Raw genomic sequence first — 20,360 nt, 5'->3', positions numbered from 1 at the left:
AGACTTTATTTTGGCAACTGTTTATTTCAGCACAATATACTCAAAGAGGCCACATAAATTAGTTTCACACTCCCACTCAATTCATGCTGGTGAGTGCTCAGACTTCCCTCTTGTTAAAAATAGTCTCTGTAAATACCTTGAAAAAAACAAATTCTGTACATATAGTACATTAGAAGTTACGTTATTGTAGAATTGATGATATGCACCATGAACTAAATCACAAACTCAAGGTTAACATGACCTTCTTGACCATTCCCTTGTCAGTCCACTATTGCTCTGAACACAGTATTTCTTATGCCTTCTATTAAATTTTCTTTTATGTGAGAAACAACAGATTTTCTAATGCTAATCCTGGGGACCATTTTTCAGGTAAATTTATTTTTATATCAAAATCTATGTGGTGTTGCTGTTGCATATCTAGAGATCATAGTGTTTGAGAAACAAATTTCTAAGTCTAAGACAAACATGATATGATCAACCTGGTGTTGTTTTTGTTCTCTTGACATTAATTTCAAGACTTCTAAATAAATGGCAGTATTGGATTATAATACATGAACACTAGGAAATTAATTATCAAACTTGGTGCTCATATCAGTATTCTTCAAAGTGAATATCTAATTTCCGTCAAAAAGGCATAGCAACATGATTTAGTTTGAAAACTGCTTTATGTTACAACCTACAAGGAACATACAGTGGAAAAGATTACAAAAGACATCCAAGTTTATTTGCTACAATTGAAAAATCTGATGTTTATATGTAATTTTTCATTTTTCTTGCTGTATACTCAGTTTCTCCCTCTCTTCAGCTACCATACATGATCATATAAACCACAAAAACAACTAAAATTACACACGTGTCAATTTTTTTAAAACTAGAATTCATAGTTTGTTCTAGCTAGTTATTGTTAAAATTATGGCACCCATTCCAACTATAGTTTGGACACACTGCTAACGTATTTTTGACATTTTGTATTCATTAATACAAGCGTTAGGTATATGGAGTGCTACAGGCTCTGAGAATTGCAAAATAACAGTAATGAAGTAAAGGCACTTCTGAGGTCCATATATATTGACTGTAAAAGAAGCAATTCAAATCACTACACAAAGTTTAAAGAAGTTCTGCATGCCTCACTAGAAATTAGCAACAGACATTTCAGTAATAAGTATATTAGAGAGGGGGAAAAACATACTGAAATAAACAGAAAACAGCTTCTTTCAGAAATGAACACTACAGTAGGGAGAGAAGGACTCACTGAACTACCACAGATCAGTAGCAAAGCTTTTATCCTCATGTAGGAACAAGGTCCATTTTCACTTGCCAAAGGCCAAATTTCATTTTAACTGCTTCAAAGCTTTCTAGTCTGAACAATAAAACGTACTGACTAACTAGAACCAAACATATCTTACCAGAAAGAAATCAGACCTAGGTTACTGAAACTTCCTGAAATGCTCTTATACATCCTAGACCATAAGCCACAATCTGCCAGAATACTTAAAACACTGTTCAGGCCCATTTCACATTGCCTAGAAGGATTCAAGCCCAGTGGGAAATAAAATATTCAAACACTTGATTGTTGCTTCACAAAAAGAGAATCTCACAACTAGTATCAACCCCAAAATCTACACTGTCCAAATAGCTCTGCGCAATTAACTGGGGGGGGGGGGGGGGGGAAGGGTTAGAAATAGGGTGGTGCAAATTAATAAATATATTTAATAAATCTCAGGCAGGCCTGAAAAACCAAATGTATTATTTGCTCCTTCCAGTGGAGTGGGGAGAAAATAAACTGTTCTATTTTTATTGTATTTACTTTGAGGAGAACAAAGCAAAAAGACAGAAATGGAGTAATTAAACATCCTGAAGAAGATTTTGGCACCTTTTACAGAGCCAAGGGGTATTGGGAAAAACAGGGCAGTAGTAGCATAAATTGACAATACCTGTGCTCCACTGGTTACAGATTCACATGGAAATGAAGAAACACGTAAACATCTTTTATGTCCAACTTACAGCAGAAGTCTGGATTTCTCTCTATCTCTCTCTCTCTATATGTATATTATGCAAGTGCCCTTATAACAGTGCCTTATTCCTTTGCAGCCCAGAAAATAATTAGACAAACAGAAACAGAAAAACAGCCATACTGGATCAGACCAACAATCCTTTTAGCCCGATATCCTATCTCAGTAATGGCCAACAACAGATGTTTAGGGTAGCAACAAAAGAAAAAAAAAAAAATACACTGAGTGATCCTTCCCTCGGCTAATCTCCCAGCTTCAAGCAATCAGTCTCAAAAGGAAAGACTGAGAAACCCTCAAGCAGAAAATACCAAATAGCCCAGTGGACTATTCCCCAGGGAGACAGGAGATCCAAGTTTGCTGACTCCAGACAAGGGAAAGATAAAACGAAACTCAACTTCTCCCAACGCCATAAGAGTGTGTTCACGACGGCACTGCAGGGTATTGGGCGAAGTAGTGAGGGAAGAGGGGGAAGGAAGAGGCCGTCATCATCGCTCTATTTTTTTTTTTTATTATTTAAAACACTTAAAAGTCTCTTATACATTCCTCTCTTCTCATCCACAAGAGTTTCATTTTAGAAAGCTAAAATTAATTGTTTCCACATTTCTGTTCATTTGGATGGGGTTTTTGCTGAAAGTGTTTGCAGAACTGGATCTGAATTTGTGAACAGTCTCAGGGTAGCTGGATTTTTTTTCCCCCCAAAATAAAGGGCTCACTGGAACACACACAGTCACTTGGATCTATTGCAAAAAGAATAACTGCATTTTGGCAAATAAATCCTCAAGCCATTTGAAATAATCCTCAAGACAGAATCCCGTGTGTTGTTTTTTTTCCATACTGTACATCTATTGACAAAGACACAAATCAAATTTAACATAGTAACTCTAGATCCAATAGAAACAATGATCTTAACCATTATACCTTTAAAATGAAACCTACTCTCTCTCAATTTTAGTAATTTGCATTAAAATATCAGGTCAATATTCAATAACCATAAATTCTTTCCTATTTTACACATTCCAGTATTTCAGCGTAAGTAATAGTGCCAGTGGCTGCTGCAAAGGCTGAACACAAATAGCAACAGTCTTTGCAAAGACAAAAGGATGCAGGAAGAAACTTGGTCAGTTAGTAAGGAAAAGAGAAGTGATCAAATAATTACTGGGAAGAGGCAGAGCAAGAACTGGGTCTTGTGCCTAACTGGACTCGTCTTTCTTACACAGTAACAATAGCAAGTACTGAATACCGTATCAGCAAGCACAATCTTCTGGCCTCTCTGGTGTCTCTTCACAGCTTATCTCATACCTGGTGTAATTACTCCTCTGTGACTCAAAAGACCAGAGATATCCACAGACATTCTGTCTTAGTTTGTTATTTTTCTATCAGAAACGAACTACTGGCTTCAATTTACTTTTCTCTTGTAGAAGGAGGTTAAAAAAAAAAAATCTTCCTAAATTTTGTCATCCCACTCCAAAAATCTTTTTCTTATGTCTTCATTTCTTCCCTCCATGTATTAGCTTCTTTTCCTTTCCTACAAACCTCTCCAACTTCTGTCCACCGATCACCTGGCACATTCAAAGAGATTGATAGAAATGGTGAAACAAAACTGATGGGCATAGCCTGGGGCAAGGCATTCTAGATTGTGAACACACTCTTGCAGAATAAAAAAAAAAAACACCATACTTTATTTTTGACTAATTACTTCAGTTAGAGTGTACATGTGAAGAAACGTTCCAGAATATTATATTCTACAATAGCTATTGACAGTTAATTTATATAAATTAGCTCTTAGGCTTGAGACCTGTCTACTTAAGAGACTGTGAAAGTACAGAGACAGACATGCAATAAAAAGGATGGAGTTTATGGCAGAACTGTCTCTGCAAAGTCCCCTTCCACAAAAGCATTATTTCTCCAGCATCTGGGTTTGTGGTTCTTGTGGGCACAATGCCAACGCAATCTGTTTGAACAAGCAGTGGTCCATCTGGCAGAAAAATGTAGCAAACATTTACGCTCTAAACTATCGTGCACCTAGCTAAGGGTATGCATAGCAGAAAGAACTAATACCACTGATTTGGGAAATTAGTATTTGTAGGAAAAAGGTAATTCCATTGCAAAGGTAAAAGATGGGAGAATTTGAAACTGTATGTGGTATACACAAACACACCTGAGCACAAGCACAATGACTTTTCTATTTAAAAAAAAAGCCTAAAAATCAGAATTCTGAAAAAAACAGTGCATCAGTGAAGAGAAATCTCAAATCAGAGTTTCAGAGTTTACAAAATGTCAGCCATTAATACAAGTCACTACATGATACTGTTGGCACACTGAACGAAATAAGGTACCGTGTCTGTATGTTAATCATTCAATTTCCGCATGCTTCCCTCCCTACATAAAGTTGGAAATGCAACATATACTTAAGCAGGAGGGAACATCAAGCATTTCTTTTTTATAAGAAAACCTTTTTACTAAGAGAAGAGAATGGAGATCATTTACATCAACTATTTCTGCAAAACACATATCCACCTCCTACAGTCATCTATTTTTATAGAGAGAAATATAATCCCAATTTTCCCTCTTTTCATAACTTCAGCACCAAAATTGCAGCTATCTACTTTCAAGGACAAAATGGGTGGATTTTAAATACAGTTCTCATGAGCAAAGTAACAGACAATGCACTTATTCTTTACAGTGGATCATTTTTAAACGAAGGGTGTGTAAATAAAACTCCCTTACTGGTTATTTAATTCTTGTTTCATTTCCAGTTGTGCTAATTCCCGATATCAGTATCCATGCATTTGCTATTGTATGCTTCAACATCCTAACATACATCATTATGTAAAATAAAGTAACATTTATCCCAGAAGACACCTTCTCACTTTTGAAGATAAAGTTCCAATGACAACTGGCTCAAATAGCCAAGTAAACTTTATCACCCCTTTACCCATGTAGACAGTCTCTGTTCCTCAATCTGCAGAGACCTTTCTCTAGAAGCCCTTTATGGTTTGGAGCTCAGCTGCTGGAGAGGCTGATCCTCCACCCATATCACACAGCAGCACTCAGGTTGAGTGAGGCTGCTGGGATTTCCCTCAGTTCGGTACTCTTTTCCCAGTATTAAATCCTTTTATACACCATCAGAGCCAACAAGAAGTAATCTTTGCAGAACATAATGCCCTTTTATTCAGCATATGACAAGCTTTTTGAAGAGAGAATTTTTGGTTATTTATGGAAATAATCAACAAAGGAAACACTTTCCAGATACTCAAAAATCCCCATATCATTGATCTAATTTGGTTTTAGTGGCTTTTTAATCCCTCTACTTGAAGCAGACAGATACCCCAGTTACAATCTCTATAAAACAATGAAAAGCCAAGTAATTTAGTAAGTTTTTCCTATATATGATGCACTTTCTTTACCTTAACAATGAAAACGTGTGTGTTGTGTGTACATAGATCAGCTGGGTGCCATAAATTGTCCTATCCCTCCCCATACAGCATTTCTTTGAAGTATATCAAATAATTCCAGAGAACAAAAATTAACCAAGAAAAAAGCCTATAGCAATCTAGCACAATCAAACCTCAGTCCTAACAAGCCTCTGAAAGCTTCTCAACAGAAATAAATAATAAAAATATGTTTTTAAGAAGCATATTGAGCACACACATATGAGATGGCCCTTCTGAAAGGGAACAAAAGGCACAAACTCTGTCTGGTTTATGACAGCCATGGAACTTCTAGGATATATCACACGCCCACAAGAAGGAGTCACAGGTAACCAGACCCACTTGTGGGATCCTGGAAGAAGCAGAGAGAAGGATGACATTCTACCAGACAGACCAGCTCACACACACATGTATTCCCACAGGAACACTGAATCAGCTGCTAAAATTAGGGTAAGCAGAGGTGAATCAATACATCAGGTATCACCTCTCCTCTGAAAGAAATACTATTAGAGTAAGATTTATGAAAGACATGTCTACCTATAATAGTGAAAGCATATTAGATTACTACAGCTTAGTTTTCTTCACTGATGAGTTGTTTCCTTTGTCAACAATTTAATTCATTCTGCACAGTTAACCTTTCAGTTTCATTTGCCAGTTCTCACATGCAAGCACAGTGCCTAATGATAACATTCATTTTCTCTTGAAATACTATAAAATTATCTCTATATAGAGGCTGCCAGACTATACCCGGTGGTTTCCACTCTATGCTCTCTATCATGTAGCATATCACCTTTGAAATTCTCTGCATGGTCTTTCAGTATTAATATGATTTTTTTTTCCAGTGCAAAAGTAACTGCATGACAGCATAATTAACAGCAGCTAATGCCAATAGAAGATTAGCGCACTTACGGCAAACAAACATTTGATAACATTAGTATCTTCCTATTTTGGTTAGAAGAAAGAAAGAAATTGCACTAATTTCATCTTATTGATGCTTGGCCATGCTGTAACTATCGGTAAAAAGCTTGAGTTCTTGTCGTATAAATCCATAAATACAATATTCTATTACTTCCCATTTGGGAATTTGTTGCATCCAAGTTGTCGCATATTATCATTTGTTTTAGGTGCCCAAGAGCAGGCATCTCAAAACACCTTTATAAACTTGAAAACACCAATCTTAAATTCTACTGGAATTTCAACAGATTTAACTATAGCTAAAATTAACAGTTCAGGCACTCACATCTCTAAGGTCAGCTTCCTGGAAGCAGGGTATAAGTGAATTTTAAATCATGCAATTATTAGTGTATGCAATAGTAGATATAAAATATCCATTTGTCATTACATCATACTTGATGTAAAAATAAGAGCTTTCCCCACAGGGTGACCTTTGCCAAAACACTTAGGGGGCTCAAGTATACAGAAGATGTATATAAAATGGAGTAAATATTACTTCCTTATACCACAGGAGCATTAGGAAGATAAATTCATACACAACATGACAACTGAACAGTGAAAACCACTCAACCACCTCTGCATTTAAAATTGAAGAATTTAGAGGAGCAGAACTGACTGACCAGATCCAAGCCTATCTGCGTTTTTATTTGTGTTCTCAAAAGAAACAGGGAAGAGGGCCAGTGTCCAAAGCTCAAGAGTTGAATGCCTACTGCTGCATCTGTATGTGACTGAGTAGCTTGTGTCCTTGCACCATCACTACATCCACATGGCTTGGGGGACAGGGGAGGCAGTGGTCAACACCATCACTCTATCCCTAGCACACAGAAAAAAAAACTGACTGAGAATACGGATGAGAAAAGCATGTCATCCACAACTACAGCCGTTAAGCAAAAGAATGAATGGAACCAAACAGAAAGCAGCTTACAAAAGATTTACTACTTCATTGCTTCTTTAATGTTACTCCCTTCAGTACAGCTAGTGTCTAGTCTACACAGAGCTCAGGGTGTGGGAGGACTCTGCTGTTATTTTGTTGTTGTTGTTGTTGTGTAACATACACCTACAGTACTGTAAAACAAACAAACGATTAAAAACCACGTGCTTTGCAAGACTCTACTGCATGTTTTGCATGTGACAACAGAGCAGGGGCTCTGTGTTTGCATGTGCTAAGGAAATTTCCACTCTTACTCCTTTAGTCAAGTAGTAATCCTGTTTGATTGAAGGGGCTTAAAATGATTAGTAAATGCATTTGTTTCTAAGTTGCCTTCTCTAAAATATAATTAATTTCCTTTAAATTGCATATCCTAGGAAAGAAATCTTTCACTATCATATTGCTTCAGTACTTCTTTCTTTTTTCAACATGACTTCTAAATGTAGAAAAAAGCTTTCAGGAATGTAAAAGTAATTTGTTCAGCTCTAATCACTTCAGCTGTTTTGATGTATCTACATGCATACTTAACATAATGCCTAGACAGAATTATAGATTTCAGACTAGCACTACATTGATAATCTGATCTTTAATCATGGATAGCAGAGTGGCCTACAAACAGGAGGTGGTTCTATACATCACATTGTTCCCAGAAAATAAGGAGTAGAGTTTCAGCCTTCCCCCTCAATTCTTGAGGCTTTTTTTTCGTTTAAAAAGTCAAATGCTAGAATTTATAGTATAAATTCTTTCATGTTAATTTTTACAGCTGCCTATTAAAGAATACACTTCAAAGAAATACACTTTACTGCACAAATATGTCGCTTCCATAGTAAATATTTTGGGGAAACAGAGTTAATATATACAAAGAAGCAAATTTTTCAAATTCTGTCCAACACCTACTCACTTGAAAACAAAGCCTATTACTCTAGATTAAAAGTACTAAATGACACTGCCCAAGCTTTTTTCCTGCAAAGCAGCATTACTTATAAGAACAAAGCTATTCAGTTACAGTGCTGTATCTCAGTTCCTCCATCAACAAATTCTCACCCATAAAGTAAATCTAGTTTCTCTCTCCAAACAAAATTAATTTTGATATACGTACAACAGTTACTAAAGTCTGCATAACACTTAGTCCTACATCCCACTTTCTGGATATAATATGCAGAACTCTTCTTCCTCTCACTTCAACTATAGGCTGGGATGTAGCCATAGTATCACTATCTATTTTCCTCTATCACTATATCCCTTCTCTACACTCCCTGTCTGTCTCCTTACTGTACTGATCCTCTTCACCCATCAGTCCTCTCTCCGTGCCACCTGCATCCTATTTCCTGCATAAACACTGCCTCATTTTCCCTTCCCTTGCAGTTCCTGACAACTCTTAGTCCCCTGAACTTCCTTAGACTTCTGATACATACCCTAACGCCCTTCTTAATGGTTCTCCCTACCTGTCAAATGCTGACTCTCACTTCCTCATGCACCATCGCAGTACTTCTGCCTCCGGGTGACTCCCTGTCTACTCCCAGTTTGTCTTTAACCCAGACTCCATTTTGTTGCTCTTCACTTCTAACCGAACCTCATATTACCTCTCATACGTCTCAGTTTTCTATTACTGTTCGAGTCTTCTTTTTTCTTTTCCCCTTCTTTTGTTTCCTAGACAAATTTACTCCCCTGCTTAATCCCTAGATTATCAAGCAATCATGAATGAAGTCTGGATTCAGGATAAATAAAAGAAGCCAGCAGTCATCTTAATAACAGGAAAATCTCATATCTAACAGCAAAAACTATTCCAGCTTATGCCTCTGTCCCCACCAAGAGCAACAGCATACAGTGATCATTTTGCATGTAGAACAGTTTGAGCTCACTGTTAACAAATGTGAGACTGTGGGGGAAAAAGGACAGGAAAAAAATGAAACAACCCAACCATCGGCTTGTAATAAAATCAATAGTTATGAAAACCAGACTTCTGTTTGTCCCATAGCTTGATCCACATTTTTCAGCTGTATTAAAAAATAAAATAAAATAAAAATAAATCTGTCTCAGCTAAAATGCACTGAACCACCTATTTTAACTTTACATAAAATCCAGGTATAATCATCCACTACAGCTTTACCAGTATGACTCTCAACAATTCTGTTTTTCGTTAGAAATTGCCAGCATCAGTGAAAGAGTAAACAAAGAGCCACAATATTGTATCTAGAAGGCCAGAAATACCAAAGTATTAAAGAAAGGAAAATAACCTTAAGATTAGACATTACTTCAAACTTTTCTTTAGATCTTTTTAAAAAGCCATTTATACACTAAACAATTACTTTCACCAGTTCTCTGATGGTCTATCAGCACCAACGTTGTTCACCTCTTTGCTGTATTCTTCTGGAGAGTACCAAAGGCATAAAAACACTTCCTTCACAATTTCTCCCTATGTGAAGTTCCTTCACACCTGATTCCACTACAACTTCAAAAATCAAAGCAAACATGAAAGTACTTGGGCGGATCTGCTATCAGAGAGGGCACTCATTCCCATTTTCTCAGTACTCTGCATTTCTTTGGTAAGATTTTTCAAGCAGAAAAGATGGAGCTTTATCAATATCAGCTTCAGCTGTCGTTTCTAGGAACCAGAATTTTTAAAATACATTTTAGAAAAAAGTCGCACACATCCTATTTCTTGAACTAGCCAAGTTTACATTCCCATCTTTAACACATAGTACACAAATACAATAAAGTTAAATGGCTCTACCTTAGATTTTCACATCTTTCTAATCTGAATCTAAAAACCCACTAGTTAGATACTTTTCACCTCTGTCTCTCCAACAACACAAAACAACCAAAGTAGAAATAATTCTATTGATGCCTAACCTGATGTACATTAAACTAGCATGGAATATGTAATTTTTTTTAAATTACATGAACACAACTAACAAAACCTATATCTACAGGAAACGTCAGGCTATTTTAAGACTCTGTTTTCAGTTACTTACAACTTTGTTGGAATGACTCAGGTATGGAAAATTGTCTGTGCTGAGTGCTTTCTTCAGTGAGAAGGAAAAATGTTTTATTTCTGAGAATGTTTTTTTACCATAGCTCATTCTTTAGCATGTGTTAAAAAAATAAATATAACAAAACATAACAAAATATGGAGCAGCCTACACAAACCACGCTAAGTCTAAACCTTAAGGATCTGTGTTTGTTATTGTCAGTCTTTTAATGATTTTTCTTGCCACTGCTTAAGCGCTAAAAATACAGCCATTACAATCATAGATTATTTAAAATGTGGCATTTTCCATAATGCTACCATGAATCAATTCTAAACTAATGCTGCATGATTTGTACTTTTTTTTTTCCATCAGAAAATACGTTGAGTTGTCTCCAGACAGATTAGTACAGGCAGTATTCAACATCAGTCCCCTGACAATTAATGCTTTAAGTTTCTAGAACTTGACTACAGCAGCAGACTTAAAACACATGCAACACTGCATCAAGTTTGGCTCTTTGTATCTTCCACTACAAAAATCAAATAATAGAAAAATAACAAAAGAAGACCATCTATCTTTTCAGCAAGGAATCAGCTGTAAGCAGCTGATCCTGCCCAATTTCCCGTCCAAATTCTGCCAAATTTGTCCAAAGACAAAAACTATACACCAGTTTCTCCAGCAGTAAGGCAATACAATCTTCTTGTATAGCAATGACAGTTGCTGCAAATACATGTTTGCAACTTTTCTCAAACATTTGTGTAAGCAAGAAGAGGAGTTGGTTTCTTTGCTTGCCTGCCACTCATCCAGGGATATTTGCAATTCTTGGATAAGAACATCTCTCACTCTCAGTTTAGCAGTCTGCAATTTAGCTCTGCCTTTTTGCACGTTACAATCATTTCTATTAGCTCTAATTACTTCTCTTCTTCTCTTCATCCTAACTTTCTTATCCCTCTCTGCTTGAGTCAGATATTGTCCTATCCTTCGGAGGATTTATTAGGAGTATTTGCTAGCTAACATCCTAGTTCTTTCAGAATGCTGGGAAATAAGTTAACCAGTCCCAACAAACTGAGTGCTTTATGTGCAGTTTTGCTGACAGTTTTGCTTACTTCTATTTCTACGCCCAGTATCCATTGTGTCTTCTTCCCCACTTTGAGCTCAAAAACTGCAGCAAAGCACTCATTTAGATTTGGTAATGCTTACGTCACCTTTAATACTACTACATTCTAACTGCCTATTAACCTCTCTTTTTCTCCTCACAACTCTTATGTCGCTAAAGAATGTTTTCGTTTTCCTCAATACCTGTTGCCACATCTAATTCAACTTGACTTTCACAAATTTGCCCTTCATCTTTACACACCCTCTTTAAGACAAAACTTTCTTATGGTGACCTGGATTTTTTCTTCCAATTTCTAATAGATTCTGTTAATTTGTGATAACCTTTTTTGGGTGTTTCTCATTCACTCAAGTCTGTAGTTTTTCCCCATAATTTTCCCCTTCCTTGGAATATTGATTGCTAAACATTCTTCACACTCATGTCCATTAACTCTTCAGTTCTACTGACTTCATCACTTCTCAGTTTAATGACTTTTTCTCTAAGTATAACCTTATCTTAAAATTGCTTTGTTTTGCTTCTATTTAATACACAATGACTCAAGCCCAAACCATTCAACAGTTCACTCATTTCTAGTCCCATCCATTTGATTACTGCCTTTAAACCAATGACTATCACATTACTGTCTCCTGCTCCTACATGCTTCCTTCTGTAAGAACGAAAATCTTGGCCTGTCATCACAGGTGGCTAACCACAAAGTGGCTGAAACCCAGCTCTTATTTTTCCCCCCACACACTCTTCCTCCATGCTCGTAGAGTTAGCAGCCAGCTCACTTTACCAGACTATAACCAACAGCTTCTTTTAGATTGAAATCTGTTTGTCACTGAAAAGGCAGACTCCTTCTGCATCCTATCTCTAAAATATACACTTTCTATCTGTCTACAAAGATGAAGTTTTTATCCATGATCTCATCATCTAACTTGGATTACTGCAACACTCTGGCCTTGATAAACAGTATTGCTCACTCACATCCATTCATGATACTACTGAAAAAACTTCCTCTGTTTGTCTTCTGTGCAATGCAACCCTCTGCATACTTGTAATATCACTTTCTCTTTTGCATCAAATATAGGACAATGGCCTTTGATTTTAATTCTTATAAACAGGCCAATACCCGTCATCTCTTGTTCACTCATGACTTCTGCTCCCTCTGATCAGAGTCTTACTCCAGCTACCAACTCCCACTGACTTGGTTTTTTAGTTTCAAACCTTCATGTTTGCTTACCGACACTTAGAAGGATTTTTTTACAGTAACCACAAACTTTCCTGTGCTATAGTGATCACCAAGCATGGAATTGGAAGGGGAGTGGGGGTGGAAGACATCCCCACAGCAGGAGAAGCTGCAGAAAGATTTCATCCAGATACCGCCTCCCCACTTTGTTCTTTCACTCTTCTTTTTTCTTCCTACCAACAGAAGAAAGAACTTTCTCCTCTAGCAACTCCATGCAGAACACAGCATTTATTTGGAGCCAGTGAGGACAGAAGGCAAGTGAGGGCTCCTGCCTCTAGTCCCCCCCGGAGAGGTAGCCCAGCTCACATGAAGCCCTGCTGAGCCATGGCCATGCAGAGGCTCTAGTACCATGGACAGGGCTGTGCGGCCTCTGCTGGGGCCTGCCTTGGCAGCTGGGGCACGGGGCGCAGCAGGGGCAAGGCTGGGGAGCCCCGCAGAAGCAGGGCAAAGCAGCACCAAGGAAGTCGGAGCAGTAAGCAGGTTGCTAAAGAGTGACAAAGTACAGGGAAGCCCTGCTGAGACCCAAGACAACAGATGGAAGAGCTAACCCAAATGGGGCTAGGCCCAACTTTTCTGGAGCTTCAGGTGCAAGAGTTGCATGTTTCTGGGGAATGGGGGCAGGCAGATAGCGTGGGTTCTTATAGTGAGGCTCAGAAGCTGGAGTGCAGGAGCCGAGTTGGGGAATGGCTGTATATATGTACACACAAGGTGCAAATTATAAATGAAAATAAGATGTAGAAGTTGATCTGTAATGTTTAAGAACCACTATTATAATGCATATGAATAAACAGAAACCACTTCACAGTGGTTAAGCTATTAACACACTACACCACTCGTGCACCAGGCTTCCTTATATTCCTCCATCTGTAGTCATCAGTTACATTTTGCTTGTTATCTGGCTATGAAGGCTTTGGAGAAGGGCGTATGCTTTTGTCCTGTGACTGTGCACACAACAAGGGCCTCACCTTTATCTAGCATTGCTGCATATTACGGTACACAGAGAACAAGAAGAGAATGAGAAAGAGGAAGGAAATTTAGGTTAAACTTAGGCAGAAAAAGTTAGCCACTTTCTACACCTACTCTTATTTAGCATCAGCAAGAAGTACACTAAATCCAGACCTGCTCGTTCTGAGAAATGCCACAATGCTAGGAAAAAAAAAAAAAATCAAAAGATAAAAGCCAGAATTAGTAAAATACTTTGGATATATATATTTTCCACTGATCCTCTATTGGGAATGGAAGTATTTGGTATTAGGAAAAGAATGCATCATTTGATGAACCAAGGCAGGTTGCACAACAGTCTACTTATATGACTTGAAATTGTTTTAACTGACTGTACATTATCTGTACCTTAAATGTTCAAGGTTTAAATTCTATGTTTTACGTGGGCATATAGCTCCATCTGAAGAACTACAATTTAGTTCCGGCACTTCTACAGCTTCCATCCGCTATACTCCTCTCAAAAAGAAAAAAAATCACACGTTGCACTTTGAAATCATAATCCCACTTGTGTCATGATGACTTTTCCAGACACCTCTCTGGATGCTGATGACAGAGAATCATGACTTCAAAAAGGAAGCAGAACATGAAAATTTTTTTAAAAAACACTGTATTTATGAAACTGTATTTAGTAATGAGGGAAGAAAAGTGTGCAAATATGTTCTAGAAAGGATATCTTATAGTGGGCACAAAGACACATTTTATTAAAAGGAAATAAATATACCAATAATAGTAGTAAATTTTCTAAAATGCACTATAATACATGTCATTTCCTTCTATTTCTGTAAGTAGAAGAAAACATTTTCTTTACTTAGCTTTCCAGAGCAAGTCACAGTCATGAAAGAAATGTAAGACAGAATCCAGTCTTGAAGACCTAACAAACCAAAAACACATAATGGGGAAAGTATAAGGTTTGAAAACATGCAGTGTATGCACGTATTCAATTCCACATTTTCTGATCCTACCAAGTTTATATTACCTCTTATCCCCATTAGCTTTGCAGAACTGAAATGAACCAGAGAGAGTTAAAGAATTCTAATGTATAAAAAGGAATGGAATTCAACAAGCATCAATCCCATATGCCTTTCCAAGCCTGCTGAGAGCAGTGGGATTACCTTAGATTGTAAGATCTTGTTATCAGTTCCTGATACAAAAACCTATCCTATAAGTGACAAGGAAAGAACTTGATACTTGAATGATATGTTGCGTTCCTAGGAGGAGAAATTCCAGAAGAAATGTTTTTAACTGTAAGGTGACAGAAACATTGAGATGCAGTAATCATGGAATAGGACTTACAGAGGATATGCAACTAGTGACCTTAAATTACAAGTTATGGGTTTAACATTAATTTCTCAGATTTTACAGAAATTCCTGGAGAGTGGATTTTAAATAAACCTCAAATAATTAAAATACATTTAAATACAGAGAACTAACACAATCTTTGCTTCCACCATACGGCTTTTTTTGCTTATGTTATACATCTTTCCACCACACACTTGTCCTGCCTGCTTCCTCTAACATACTCATCATAGCAGCAAGTGCTATTACACTGTTTTGTTTTTTTTCCAGTAATCTATTAAACTTCTCTCCGTTTTTCTAATCACTTCTCCTTATAGGGAAATCCGTGCATGCAGTGACATTTTAGTAGGTGGGGGTAAGCTTTGGATCTTGAGTATTGACTTAGATTGAAAAAGTCTTCAGAGCATGGATTGTCTGCTACTCTGTTTATATAGTAGCATGCACAACAGCTCCCATCCCTCTCCTTTCTTAATCCAGAAGCACTGCACCATGACAAACAGGTAGAATTGAGATAAATATTTAAGATTTTTAAAGGCTTCAACACCAGTTTTTACTGTAAAACTTAACTCATGCTTCAGAAAAACATGGCACACTTGGATTCTGATCATTAAATCTCTCTATAAAATAATGATTTCCAAAAATCTTTAACGATCATAGCTGTTAAGACCATTTGCAGGCTTCATTACAGTTCAGGGGCCATTTTATTTAACTTACAGCACATAAATAAGAGAGAAGAATATGTTCTAATAGTAGTAGTAAAACCAAATTTTTACATGTATATAGCTTAAGAACAGTCACTACACATTATTAGATCACATAATAATAAAGGACCTTTAATAGAAATAGCAAGCTGAAAAAGACTGCATTTGTAAAACTAGATTACTGATTTCAAGCAACTCCTCCCCCAGTCATATGACCATGCTCTGGACTCAATCAATTAAAACTTGTTTAATCTTAGTCACTATCATGCATGCAAAGATTAAACAGTAACCTGTAAGGGCTTGAGATATAATGCTCGCTTATAATTTGATTTTAGTAAAAGCTAAAGAGTCCCAACATTTTGCTATGCAACATCCTAATCTGACAAGAGTACAGAAATTATATTATTACTTCTCTTCTGAAATCATTTTCTGTTCCAAGAGCACACCCTTCCTAATCCCTTTTCCACTACCAAGAGCAAAGGATCAGATTCTCTTTCTCCAAGTGTTTGAATAGACACCAGTTCCCAAACTGCAAACCATGCACCTCTGATGATCCCAAAGGCCATGATAAGTGGTCTGTAATTTGTCTATACAATCACATAAAACAGTAAAACTCATAGTGTTTTCAACTGATGCTAAAATCAATCGTATCCTGCAACTGACAGAGGCCAGTAAATCCAAATTCAGGAAACACTGATTTAAGGCAATTCCATTGCCTTCAGAGACAAAACTGGTAAATTATACATACATAATTGTTCAACATCTTATTGATTTACTCACTTAACAAGCCTTTTCCACTCCATTACTGAAAGCAAGGCCTCATTAACTAAACTTTTAAGAGGCTATTAGATACCTGCTAATTTACTAAGACAGAATTACAAAACTGGTAGTCAGCAGTATTAACGGTAAGTGTAACACACTTCCCATTAGGATCTGGAAAGAGATACCCGTGTTTGCACAGAGCTGAGCTCAAGCTACCAAGTCACACTAACCCTCAACTCCTGTGTCTTTGCACTGCCTCCTCCGGGCCTCTGCTTCCAAAGGAGCGCAAGGCTTGGGTGACTCAGGCTAACTTCATGTGATCACTGTGCACTGCAGGCAACTGCACAGTCCATTGCAGAACCAGTTTTCCTGGGAAAAGCAGTTAAGAGACACCCACAAAGAAGTAATATTAACCAGATTTTTTGTTTATTTACAAACAGCTTTTTAATCAAACGATCACATTTAACCTGAAAAAACAGGCAGGTCATGCTAGAAGACCCGAGTATTTCCAAACTGAAGTAGTGTAAGTCTGAAAGATTTCACAGTTTTGAAATCATGGAAAATTGTTGTTGTTCTTGATAACACCAAAAGAAAAGTCAGTTGTTATTTTAATAAACTCTTTAGGACAGCAGCATAAACAGGCAGTGACTGCTGATGTTTTGCCAGAAGTGCTAGAAAGATCAATAATATTAAGAACAACTGTAGCCAGTGCAATCTCCCATCTGCTGCCTTGCAAATTTTACTTAGATCTGTAAGACACTAGGCACATTCATTATGGTCATTATCATAAAAGATAAATTTTGCATCTAAGCTAGCAGACAGTGTCTAATATCTGAAATATGCAGAGGTACAAATTGAGATTTAACACACTGATTGAGTCGCTTTAAAAATCAAACAGCAGTATATCAGTGATCTGACATAAAAGCAAATACCAAGGAGACATATTAAATAAGAAAGGAATCCACTGTATTCAAACTTTTAAATGCACATCATTCTCATAATGTGAAAAAAAGTTTTCAAAAATGCAATTCACTGACTTAAACCCTAAGAAAACTTAAAATACATATTGCATTATATATATATAAATTTATTTTACAAAAATATATATAGTGGATCATTTTAGGTTTTTTTTTTAGCAGACATGAAAATGAAAAACAATTAAAAACTTTTTGCACATTTTTCCTGAAAAATGGCCTGAGATGCTTGCAATCATATAGGTTTAGAAACTGAATCTTAGAGAAACACCAAATTTTGTAAGACTTGTTTAAAAAAAAAATCTAAATTAGCAAAATTGTTTTTTACCCAAATATTTATACCAACTTTAATTTTGTTTCAATCAACTTTAGGTGGCTTTATCTTACAACTAGAATGATTCAGTGTTATAAATATTCTTTAAGAAAAGGTTACCTTTGATACAGAATTGTTGATCTTAAGACTATTAGGTTAATAAGGTATAATTAAATCCAGGCATTTATGTGCAAGCTTGCATGGAAGAAAATTACCTCAGGAATAAAACAGTAATTCCTTCTCTGCAGATTATTTTGAATCCAACCCCTTGCTTCAGTGGTTTGGTGAACCAGCAAAACAGGAAAATCTTGAAAAGGGTGTTTAAACACCTAACTTTGGTTTTGTTCACTTAAGAATCATTAATAATCCATTGCTAGTGGCATTTCTTTTGTAAGAAGGGACACTAACTACTGGCAAGATTCTTTTTGCTGAAGAGGCTCTAAAATATATACTCACTGCAAAACGAATCAGCTAAAGGCACACTGAAAGAACTGATGTAACAGGTAGATGGAGCAAATTGCTCTCCATCACGAATAAGATCCCCCCCCTCCCACAAGTTACTTCAGAGAAGCTGCCAAAGGAATCAGGATACACAGACGCTTTTCATTTTACCGTGCGTATATGCCTGGGATGCGGAATGTGCTCTAACTGTGTTCAGACCTGTCCCACATTTCCGTCTGATCTGAAACAGGAGGGAAAAGACTCTCCCTCCTCTCCCCAGCGCCGGCAGGCACCCTCCTCGGCGGGCACGGCTATTGCTAGCTCAGTTTCAACGGCACATTGCAAACAGCTTTAAAGAAAAGAAAGAAAAATAAACAGCTCTCTTCCTGAGACAAAAGCAGCTCACACAAAGTAGTTGCAGGTTGCCTGAGAGGAGGCAAAAATGAGGGGGCTCAAACTCCAGCGAGCCGAGCGGAGGATGCAGCCACCCTGCTCCAGGGGTCGCATGTTCCCGCCCACCTGGGAAGGGCGGGCAGAGCCTTATTACCCACAAAAAGGGGCTCCGGAGAGAAGATTACCTTAAAACACACGGGGGGGGGAGGGGGGAGGAGGAGGAGGGTGTTTAAATTTCAATGTGCGGGGAGGAGAAGGGAGATTAAATCCCCTTGTGCCGGGGGGAGGCAGACACATACGCAAACACACACGCATGGGGGACGAGGAGAAAAGGACACGGAAGCCCCCGGCGGGAGGCCAGCGCCCCCGCCCGCGGGGCGGCCGGGCGCGGCGCGGCGCGGGCTCGAGGCGCCTCAGGTGTCGCCGTGCAGGGCGGCGCGGAGGGGGGAGGTGGCAGAGCTCAACCCCCCCCCAACAGGCAGGAGGACGGGCGGAACCGACCCCCTCCGAGCTCCTCGGGGGCCAACGGGAGGGAAAACGGGGGGCGCAGGCTCCCCCGGCCCCGAGAGAAGAGGGGGCTGCGGGGGGCGCTGGGGCGGAGCGGGGAGGCGGGCGGGCAAGCGGCGAGCCCGAGCGCCGCGGGCTGGGGGCCGCCGCGCTGTAGCCCTTCCCCCCTCCCTTTCTTTCCCTTCTCCAGCCGGGCGAGCCCCACTTCCTCTCGGCGGCAGCCGAGGGCGCTGCTCGGGGCCGGGCGGGGAGAGGCAGCGGCGGGAGCCAGCGACGGTAGCGCCTTGTTCTCTGCGGCGGCGGCGGGCGGGCAGCACGGGCGGCCAGGCCGGAGGGGGCTGCGCAACCCGCTCCCCGCCCTGCCGCGCCTCCCCTCCCGGGCTCACCTCCTCGATGGCCGCCACCGTGTTCCTGCACTGGGCCATCCGGGTGGTGAAGTTGGAGGCGGTGGGTGACTTGTAATCCTCATTGGTCTCGGACACGAATTCCGACACGGAGATCTGGTCCGGCATGGCGGGGCGGGGATGTGTGGGGCGAGGGGAGGGGAGAGGGGAGGGGGGGGGGAGAGCGGGCGGCTCCGGGGGGAGGGGAGGGCCCAGGGGGGCTCCCCCCTCACATCGCTCGGCAACCGGCGGCGGCGGCGGCAGCCCCCTCTTGGCAGCCCCGCCGTCTGGAGCGGCGCTGCGCCTCCGCCGCCGCACAAGGAAACTCCCCGCACCCACACTCCTCCTCCCCGCGCTCACGCAGCACCGGGGCCGGGCACACGCCCAGCGGCGAGCGGGGGGAGGCGGCGGCGGGGAGCTGCCTCCGCACCCCGCCCTCGCCCCCACACACGCACAGAGACGCGGGGGCGGGCCCAGGCGCGGCAGCGCGACCCCTCCGCCACCTCCGCGGGGACGGCGGCCGGGGCGACCTGCCGCCGCCACGCGCCGCCCCCGGCGCCCGCCCCGAGAAGATGGCGGCCCCCGCCCCGGCAGGTCGCGCTGCTCCCGTGGAAGAGCGGCGCGGCCGCGGCGCCAGGCACCGGCCGGGCAATCCCAGGGACAGGCCGACTGGGATTAAGTTCAAAAACAACAAAAAAAAACATACTAAAAACTCCCAGGGCGGGGCAGGGGAAGGCGAGGGGCGATCCCCACCTGAGGCGGGGGGGGGGGGGGGGGTAGGAAAGGGCGCGCCGCAGGTGTCCGCAGGAGGTTACGGGGATCTGCTGTTCATTCGCAGTTCTTAACCTATTCTGACAGTTAAAAGTCAACGTTTTCACCAGCTTGTTGCACGGTTTCAAGGGAGCCGAAGGAAAGTTTAAGAAATGCTGCAGTTCCTCAGAGGTCCACGCAA

The 20,360-nt window shown here is 40.0% G+C and overlaps 1 protein-coding gene across 1 annotated transcript in view; it reads right to left on the bottom strand.

Annotated features, from left to right (window-relative positions):
- Positions 1–19,537, bottom strand: part of ASAP2 (ArfGAP with SH3 domain, ankyrin repeat and PH domain 2) — a 90,643-nt gene extending 71,106 nt beyond the window's left edge. Inside the window, exon 1 of the mRNA XM_067294270.1 lies at positions 19,412–19,537. Within this exon, the coding sequence (XP_067150371.1) occupies positions 19,412–19,537 (126 nt within the window). The remainder of the gene's footprint in view (positions 1–19,411) is intronic.
- Positions 19,538–20,360: the final 823 nt, after the last annotated feature.

The sequence above is a fragment of the Apteryx mantelli genome, chromosome 3, assembly GCF_036417845.1.
Source record: "Apteryx mantelli isolate bAptMan1 chromosome 3, bAptMan1.hap1, whole genome shotgun sequence".
Classification (NCBI taxonomy): domain Eukaryota; kingdom Metazoa; phylum Chordata; class Aves; order Apterygiformes; family Apterygidae; genus Apteryx; species Apteryx mantelli.
Note: the sequence above shows the minus strand (reverse complement) of the source record. Positions and strands in the feature narration are given on the sequence as shown.